The 10,274-nt window shown below is 43.3% G+C and overlaps 1 protein-coding gene across 1 annotated transcript in view; it reads right to left on the bottom strand.

The window, feature by feature from the left end:
* Positions 1 to 877: 877 nt before the first annotated feature.
* Positions 878 to 10,274, bottom strand: part of RAD51AP1 (RAD51 associated protein 1) — a 361,837-nt gene continuing 352,440 nt past the window's right edge. The window contains exon 12 of the mRNA XM_085652597.1: positions 878 to 2,186. Coding sequence (XP_085508723.1) covers positions 2,059 to 2,186 — 128 coding nt within the window. The 3' untranslated portion in view covers positions 878 to 2,058. The remainder of the gene's footprint in view (positions 2,187 to 10,274) is intronic.

Raw genomic sequence — 10,274 nt, 5'->3', positions numbered from 1 at the left:
ATAACAGATTGCATTTTCTCCTATTTGGAGTTGGGCCATGTCACAGCAGCCACATTTACTCAATATGTCATCAGCTGTCGTCATGGATCTCGGCTAAAGAGAAGCATCATTGAAGCGGAACTAGTTAAAACTAATTTTGGTACCCTTTAAACAAGCCTGATGCAAACAATAGAATATTCCTGATAAGATAGATTTTAAAATGCAGGTGTTGACTGAACCAAAAAACATGGAACCCGACCTGCATGTTACACATATTTTCCTGTAACCAAAACCTACATTTTCAGGCCAATCTCCAACAGATGGCAACCATAGTCATACCATTCCTATTCTTGGCATATCACCATGCATTTGAAGCAGTATAGCGTCATCCATCCAGTAAACTGGAAATGGATGGAGGATGAACTCTGTTGCCCCTTGCCGTCCCCACATATTTCAAATATTGAAATTGGGCAAGTGTAAATAATGTGAAGATTAATCTTATTGAGTTAAAGCTAGTTTGGTATTTAAATGTGATGCAATCCAAAAGTGGTGAAGAGCTAAAAAAAAAAACATGTCACAGGCAAACAATGTGCCCCACTTAAACATATATACAAGACAGTGGCATGTACACAAAAAAATGCCTTCTAGGCGCACACACATTGTATAATGGCATATTCCCTTTATATTTTTTTGATGTTTTTTTTCCAAAGTGCAAGTCAATCTACTAAATTCAATGTTTTCTGCCTCAGGGTCATACAAATGTTGCTGTGGGTTTATAGCTGTAATTATGAGAAATAACAGAGGGTAGTTAAAAACAGCACCACAGAGGTATATTTTAATATCTTCAATTAAAAAGAATGGCTGGGTCATTTGTTTTATTAGAAGAACGACAAGTGTCTTGTATAAACATTATTTTATTAAAATAGTCCTAAAATATCTTATTTCGTCCATTGGAGAATAGACACATCCTCCATTAAGGTCTGCTAAAGGTTGGTTTTCATCTGGAAAATAGGAGAAACGACGAGGCTAAGCCTTGAACTTTTTCCTCCTGTTTCGGCTCTGGATATCCTACTGGGTAAACCGTGGTTAATTCATCCATAAAAATGCAGTCACAGTATGAGCAAACAAGCACGAAATTTGTGGCAAAATGACAGTTCCTCACATCACATTATTCCAGCAGATTCTCGGGTACTGCTCATTTATGGCCTGGTTATGTTTCCTTCCAACTCGGCGGCATGTCTCTTTAAACACCTGCCCTGAGGCTGTGGAAATATACATGAAAATACTGCGTTCTGATATTATTTGCTTATGCGAGAACACCGCCTAAGCAAAAATCTAAGTTTAAATGAGGCTGCGAATCTGCACACTTGAATTATACAATGTTGCTTTCCCCATATTATTTAAAAATGATACTAAAAACTCGAAAGGAACTATTTACCTTTAAAACACTTTGTTCTCTGCTTCAAGCTGTGGTCTACCAAGTACCACCAATAATGGTGGACCTGTGAACACCATGGTATTTCTCTCAAGATCAGCACCCAATATGGTTTTATAGGTTTCAGATGTATGTTACAGCATCAGGCAACTCCACATTGACAAGGAAGATATTGGTCCAATCAGAGGTATCCTACTGATTCTAAGCACCGACAGGACACTGCACACAAAGAGAGCATAGCACACAAAAGCCACATTGTACATAAAGTTACTTTCTCTATGTGAGCACTACATTGTTTTTTCACTTTTGTGCCGCCCATCTTCATAGATACAAACTGAAAAGAGCATAATCAGCAAAGTCTGAAGCAAAGCAGCAAAGCAGCACCAGCGGTTGAGGAGATTGTAGTTGAAAACAACCAGGAGCACTCTGGTGATATGTAAGGGAAAGCCTCAGGTAAAGTCTTGCACGTCAATTCAGACAACAGTTCTGATAATGGCAGGAAGGAAGATGAAGTAACAGTAAAACTTGAAACTTCATCAGAAGTTCACCAACACAACCCGATTAGCCATTCCCAATTGGAGCCCTTCTACAGGGCAGGACAACAATGAAAGATCACACAAGAAACATCTTTCTTTAAGAGCAAGTCAAGTGCTGGCCATGCTTGGATGCAGTGGTTTGACTCTGGCAAACCTAGACAAGCCCAACCGCAGACCTTGGTTAGGAGACTTAACAGAAACTCCTCCCAATGGATTGCTGCTGTTCCCAGATTGGCCTGTAAATCATAAAGAAAAAAGATCCAAATTACACAAACAAACAGAGGAATATCATGCATGAAGGTGTGAGCACGACTTGGTGAAAAAGAAACCCCAGCACACTGTGAGCTGCAGCCTTTAAAGATTTCCCACAACCTCATACAAATAATTACATTATCATTCATAATCAGTTTATATAAACTATACCTTGTGAATAGTGAAGGTTTTCCATCTCTACAATTAAGAGCAAATATTTTTTCATGTAATTTCAGTAATATCGACAACACTATGGTATATATTCTCTTACACAATAAGTTCAGCGTCTCACTTATGATTGGTGCCAAAAGTAAATCATACTTCGGAAAATGCGATTATGCAGAGTTATAGATGGTTAGCTTTTTTGTTTTCCTCCGTGGGGTTGCAAGTGATAATAAATACACAACAAGAACGGGCAAATACCCATCTAGAACATTATGTTGTAAAGTACCATCCCAAATTATGCTCCACTGTTCAGATCAGCAGTGCAGTAGTAGGAATGATGGGGAAGCTATGTACAAAATGAACTCTCATACCCTAGCCCCCCGGGGCCTCCCACACCATCTACAGGACAACATTCCCCGCTAAATCAATATGAAAGCAAACTGCATCCTGCCATGCTGCTAACCATTCACCCTTGGCAATACCCTGCCTTAACTCCCCCCAACCCCAAAATACCTCATATTTTCACACCCTGTCTTTCTGTCTCTGGCAATATCTCCCGTACCCACGCTTCCCGCCCAAAAAAAAGGACCTGCCAGTCAGCCATACTTCCACGGTACCATTTGAGAATTCACTCTCACTCCCTGCTTGTAGCCGCTCTTAGGCAAAACCTGCTTTCTCACTGATGTAAAAGCCAGTGCCGCTCATCCTGTTTTCGCCAGAGACCGGCAGTTGATAGGTAAAATGTTTTTGGGTAATGCAAAAGGTGTCATTGCATTCCCTTTCCTCACACTGGGGAGGTGGCTGATCGCTATCAGTCAGATCTTGGATTTAGGGGTCTCTTGCGCTTCATTGCTCTGACGTCAGAGCAGTTTAAGAATTAAACGCCGTATCCGCTGTAAGATATTTTGGTAGGAACGTTTTAAGATAAATAGTTCTGGTGAAAAACAGGATGGAAATACAGTGTGGTCAAATGTTTGTTTTTTTAGTACACAGGATTTTTGACTAAAAACTAAATAAGATTTCTTTTGCTCCACCGTCTCTTAACCTACCATTACTTCGACTACCATTATTTCCATATAGACACATCCTAGACCCAGACCAGGATTTGCACCCACATTGGTTATGCCTAGAAGAAGAATGGTAAATCAGCATGGTCAGAATTTCAGTGTGTGTGGCAATGGGCAGGTTCAAAAGATGAATTAAGAGCAGTGGAAGTTAAGGTGAAATAAATTTGATGTTCCTATGGCAAAAAATGTAACGGGTCAAAAAAGTAACAGCTTTCAAATGCAGAGGATGCATTTCTTTTCACTTTGTGGTGATAAACAAGGACATTCACTAGCAAAGCGTTGCTCTACCCTCGATGTCGGGGCAACCGTCACTACCATGCAAAGTGGATCACCATGTAAAGCGGTCACAGATAGGGAAACCAGAAAATGGTTTGCAACGCACGGTGAGAAAACTCCTGCCACGTTGCAGCCATTTTTTCTTTTCTGAAAACAAGCTCCCAGAAAAAGAAACTCTTTGCCAAGTAGGTGTGGCAAAGCACAGAGCCCTCAACCCAGGAACCACATCAGGAGTTTCACTTAAGGCACAGACTTCTGCCTGCCTTGTGGTTAGGGTGCAGGGCCACACTGGGATCGCAAACCAACCCGGGCACTTGGGTCCAACCGGCTCCAGTGGGGGAGCATGTACTAACGGGAACACTGCTGTTGCGTGCTTGTTACTGGGAGCCGATTTGCTGCTGTAAAACTGGCACCCAGTAACAAAAAAACAGCCCCCACGGGTCGAGAACCAGCCCACCTGGGAAACGCTCGGTGCCCGCTACGACCAGTCCGGCCCTGGGAGAGAGAGAGAGAGAGAGGGGGGTGAGAGAGAGAGAGAGGGGTGAGAGAGAGAGAGAGGGGTGAGAGAGAGAGAGAGGGCTGAGAGAGAGAGAGAGGTGAGAGAGAGAGGGGTGAGAGAGAGAGAGAGGGGTGAGAGAGAGAGAGAGGTGAGAGAGAGGGGTGAGAGAGAGGGGTGAGAGAGAGAGAGAGAGAGAGAAAGGGGTGAGAGAGAGGGGGGTGAGAGAGGGGTGAGAGAGAGAGAGGGGTGAGAGAGAGAGAGAGAGAGAGAGGGGTGAGAGAGAGAGAGGGGTGAGAGAGAGAGAGGGGGGTGAGAGAGAGAGAGAGAGAGGGGTGAGAGAGAGAGAGAGAGAGAGAGAGGGGTGAGAGAGAGAGAGAGAGAGAGAGAGGGGTGAGAGAGAGAGAGAGGGGTGAGAGAGAGGGGTGAGAGAGAGAGGGGTGAGAGAGAGAGGGGTGAGAGAGAGAGGGGTGAGAGAGAGAGAGAGAGAGAGAGAGAGAGGGGTGAGAGAGAGAGAGAGAGAGAGAGAGAGAGGGGTGAGAGAGAGAGAGAGAGAGAGAGAGAGAGAGAGGGGTGAGTGAGTGAGTGTGTGTGTGCGTGTGTGTGTTAATTGATAAGAAACTTGACCAGCCTGCAGCCAATCATTTTAACCTTGTGGACCCTTTGCTATCAGATTTGCAAACTTTCCATGTGGAACGTGTCTTAAAGGAAGAATTTCTGGACTCCAGAGAAAAGCTCTGGCTGTACCATTTAAAATCATTGCATCTAGATGGACTGAATGAACGAGTTACTTACCTTCTGTAACGATCTATCTGGTAGAGACACAGTCTAGCCGCAGATTCCTTAACTTAGAATATCCCCAGGCATCAGACTGTATCTGGAAAACCTTTTTCCCCAGCAGTACCTCTGCGCGCCGGGGGACTGCGTCGCCTGGCTCCATCCTGACGTTGTCAACGGAAGTGACGTCAATGGAGCCATATAAGTACCCCTCACCCCAGTGCTCTGACGTCAGTTTTCTACTGTGAAGCATTTCCATGCTGAACATAAATGATAATACCACGTTATTACTGCACATCTCAAGAGATTCTAAAACTGCATAGATTCCAATTTCCAAATGGAATTTTCACTCATGAAGCTTTTCGAAAATCCAGCAGTGTCAGCTGTGCAGCGACGAAACGTTGTAGTGGATAATGTTAGGAAATGGATTTCTAGTTGGCAGAGGTATGCACCCTGTCCTAAGTAGGGACAATCCTAGTCAGAGTAAGCAATATACACACTAAAAGATAACCTGTGCTCACCCTCTGATAGCTAGGCACAGAGCAGTCAGGCTTATCTAAAGAGGCAATGTGTAAAGTATTTGTGCAACACACACGGTAACACATAAATACTCCAAACAGGTGTAGAAAACTTGAGAATAATTTTATGAGTTAATCAAAATCATATGACAAAAATTCAATAAGTAGACCCGAAGTTATGATTTTTTAAAGAACTAAAAAAAAAACCACCTTAGAAGACAATAGCACTTAGGGGTTACTTGAGGTTGCGCTAGACTGGGGTACATCCAAAGTACATGCCTACCGCGATGGAGGGCAGGCCAGATACAGGACTCACACAGGTCGCCCTAATAAAGTACCTTGGAAGGAGCATGCATAGACGTCGAAGACTCGCTGCGAGGTTTCGCGGAGGTGCTGTGTCGATCCCATGGAGGGAGACGGAGCCTCTGCACCGATCCGCGAGTCGATTAAGACTTTGTAGTTGAAACTCCTTTACGATGCAGGCACTGCGCCGATGTCGAGCTGCACTGTCTGTCAGTGTAGAGCTACACAGTCCGCCGAGGCAGTCGCCGATCGCGATCAGCAGAAAGTCGTCACTGCGTCGATGTGATGCAAAAACAGCCACATAACCCACTTTTGAGTCCCAGAACTGGATTGGCACCTCAGGCAAGGGCGGACTCATGGATGGCAGAGTCCAGGAGCAGAGTTGCAAGAAGTCTTTGATTGCCCTGAGACTTCAGAACAGGGGGCAAGCCAGCAAGCCCTTGGAGTCACTCTGGGTTGAAGTGAGACTGGTCCAGTCCTTGTCCTCAGCAGGGCAGAGAAAAGATGGCAGCTCAGCAAAGCAATACAGGACAGTCAGTCAAGCTGAGTGGCAATCCTTGAAGCACAGCCGTCTTTACTACTAGCAGAGTTCTTCACAGGTCAGGTAGTGTACAGTCTTGGCAGGGTCAAAGCCCCAGTACTTATACCCAAATGTGCTTTTGAAGTGGGTTGACTTCAAAGCAAGCTCTTGAAGTGCACAGATCCCCTTTCATCCCAGCCCTGTCTGCCAGGTTATCTGTGAGGGGTAATCAGCCCTTTGTGTGGGACACTACCTGTTCAGATGTAAGTGTCCGCTCCCTCTCCCTGCCCCATCAGAATGTGCATGAAAGCAGATGAGTTCTCCGTCACGCCCACCCACCCTTCCTGTGTTTGTGGCTCTCTAGATGGAATGCACAAAGTGTAGCTGTCACCAAACCCAGACGTGTATTGGAGACAGTTTGCAAGGCACACAGAGCTAAGTTACGAGCAGAGAAATGTCCACTTTCTAAAATTGGCATTTCTAAAATAAAAATGTTGGTGGCCGCCGTACTGTGGAATTCTCTCCTGGAATACATTGGGAGTTTAAATACTTACCCGATATTCCGTAGGCAAGTCAAAACCTAGTTATTCCCAAATTAGCCCTCCCTCTGAGCCGGCAGATTGTTTTGGTTCTATCTGCTCTGCGTCTTCACCCATTGCAGTCTCATTCAGCTAGATGCCTTATGGTTTAACATGCTTTAGAAATACTACAATTACAATTAAATCCATCTTTACCACTAAAGAGGATTTCTCATTTCTATTCCAAAGACTTGAAACATGATGTAACTACTCCTTTCTAGTCAGATATAACAGATTAAAATTGTTTGAAGAAATTCCCAATGCTAGCCTTTGAGAGGAGTATGCCTCAGAGTAGTGAAAAATTAATGTAGCTGTTTGTCATTTCGAGGACATGTAAACATAACAGTACATGTCATACCACCTTATAGTTACACAGCACCCTACCCTTAGGGCTACCTAGGGCCCACCTTAGGGGTGACGTATTTGTAATTAAAGGAGAGTTTAAGGCTTGGCTAGTAGTTTTAAATGGCAAGTCGAAGTGGCAGTAAACTGTACACACAGGCCTTACAATGGCAGGCCTGAGACAGGTTTGAAAGGCACATACAGTGCTGCAGGCCCATTATTAGCATTTAGAGTACAGACTCTGGGTATACGGAATACCACTTTACAAGTGACTTGTAAGCAAACTCAAAATGCCATTCAAGTATACACAAATGTCACCATGTTTAGGGGAGAAGCACATGCAATTTAGCACTGCTTAGCAGTGGTAAAGTGCTCAAAGTTCTGAGGTCAAGAAAAAGATACCGCAAAAGAGGATGAGGAAGGCAAAATGTTTGGGGTGACCCTTCAGAGAGGGCCATTTTCCAACTGAAATATATTTTCGTTCTTTGGTGAGTGCATATATATATATATATATATATATCCATAACCTACTGGCAGTCGCCAGTAGGTAGTTAGTTAGGTCCTCGTTTTTATTTAAAAAGCGTTTTTTCTTTTCCCAATAACTTTGGCGCCGGTTGATGAATCGTCGCGAAATTGTCAAAACTAGTGGCCCACACTGGTCAGCTCATGTCTTTCAGTGATTCAACAAGCGGGAACTGAGAAAAAAGGGGTGTCCCAAAACACGTTTTCCCCATGTTCACTCCCATAGGAAACTTTAGCCAAAGCTACAGCCCGAACTGCTGAACGGAATAACATCAAATTTGGCAAAAAGGTCGGTCTTGGTTTAGAAAGAGCCCTTTTCAGGGCTCACGACTGCGTTGCAGTGCGCAGCACTGCTCGCGCAGCGACAGCCCTTTTGTATGGGGTTTTGAAAGCTAACCACACTCGTTCGTGTGATCAGCTTTCGCCGTCAGGCATTTGCTTTCGTGTTTTTTTTGTTTTTTTTTTACAAAAAAAGGCACGTGATTGGGCAAATGCGGGCGCATGTCCCGCCTTTGCTACGGCAATTCCAGACAGTGGCTAGCACGCGCAGCAGCGCGCTTTCGCCTTGCTGTCGCTGCCACGCTCCCCCCCCGCTCCTCTGTGGTGCGCGCGCAACACTAGTTGTTGACTTTTGGTATAATGGCGGAACCCGCGCTTTACTTTTGATGTTATAAGTAAAGCGTGGGTGCCGCGATTATATCAAAAGTAAAGAAATAGAAAAAAACATCTATTTCCTTACTTTTGGTATAATCGCGGCACCCACGCTTTACTTTTTAACATTAAAAGTAAAGCGTCGGTACCGCGATGCTTGTTGTGTTTGTTTTGTAGATTCAATATACCGCGAACATAGCACAAGGGCATGTCTTCCAATAAACAAGTGTGGTTATTGTTTTACCTTTTTTCTTGGAAATCATGTGAGTGCATTCTTTCGACTACTGCTGTGTTACTTTTTTTGCTTTTAGTCTTATACTTTTATTAAACGTGCTTTCAACCGTTCCATTCTTGCCAAGGCCAGGCCTGTTGGCATTTCCTGTACTCGTTACGGGTGCGTTTGCCTGTCCTAGGTCAGGAGGAAAACACACTAGACCTTTTACATAGAGCCCTCAACTTAGTGCAGCGAGATCCTGCTATAGAGAATTGGGCACATCCTGCATATAATGACACACTTAACATTACAATATTATAGGAAACCTGAAAACTAATACCGTCTCAACATTAGTTTTGCTTGCCATACATTGCAGCGGATTAACGAAAAGTGGCAAAACATCGCCACCTTGTGGCTTGGTTATGTATGAATTTCATGGCTCTCATCTCGCCTTGGCTAATTGCTAATGGGATGGCGAATGAGTGAATGGTTGATTATGATAGTTGAAAGGATTGGTTGTGCATAAGTGAGTTGTGTTGATAGTCGACACGTGATTAGTTGTACAGATGAGTAAATGGGTGGATGAGCTTTCATCAGGAAAGATTTTGCTAAAAAGGGCCAAATTGCAAAGTGGAGAGATAGTCCGCGGGTACCTCTTCCAGCCTACACCATTGTTTCCGAAACTGTGGGTTGGGTCACAATTCGATTTTTGGTGGGTCAAGAAAGTCCAAGCAATAAATAGAGATGCCTTTATAATCTGAATTTCTCTCATCACATTTTCTGCACTTCAAAGACCAAGGTCAAATGTCAGGTTATGTCGTCAGACAAATTTGTGCTTATTTTTGTAACATGGGGATTGGTGCTTACAAACTCCTCTCACTTTGCAGTTAGAGAAAGAAAACTAAAGTGAATTAGATGACAATTTTGCTGGGATACAATAAGTGTGAAAGGAAAGCTGCAGGATGTTATTTTTTGCAATGCACAACAAAATGTAAATAACTGTAGACATTCAGTAGTTAGGAAAGCAAAAACGAAGCACATTTTTTATAATTCTAAAGTGTGATGGAAAGAAAGATTGTAGGGTCAAAACAAATCAAGGCACTGTGCTTGGTTGTGTGCATATAAGATAAATATTTACTGAAACCCAATTTCTACGCATTATCCCTTGTGTGCAATATAGTTTTGTTAGTAAATTATATGTCTGATGAACTTTAGTGGCCATTTCAAATGAAAAAATGATGTCTGTAAATCATAGTGCATTACCACACGATGCATTAATTACATTAAAAAACAAGCATTTGCAATGCAATAGGTCTCGCATTTACGAGAGTTTAAGCTATTGGCATTGTAAGTGACAATGCCTTATAGTTATGTTTTTAAAACTAAAACAAAAATAAAAGGCATTGTTATTTGCAATGTCAATAGCTCAAACTCGTGTGAAAGTGAGACCTATTGCATCGTTTTTAAAATGGTGTAAATCCACTCAGTAGTTCCTGAGAAATTAGAAAAAGAAAAAGTTTCAATATCTGTGGGCGTGGTGGGTTCGTGAACCCTCCCAAGCACGAGCTTCATTCTGATTGGCTGCCAACACTCCAAACCAGTGTTGGCAGCCATCTTGTTACTTGATAGAACCGAATCACAAG

This window comes from Triturus cristatus, chromosome 4_1 (genome assembly GCF_964204655.1).
Source record: "Triturus cristatus chromosome 4_1, aTriCri1.1, whole genome shotgun sequence".
Lineage (NCBI taxonomy): Eukaryota > Metazoa > Chordata > Amphibia > Caudata > Salamandridae > Triturus > Triturus cristatus.
This window is presented reverse-complemented; position numbering and strand designations above follow the sequence as displayed.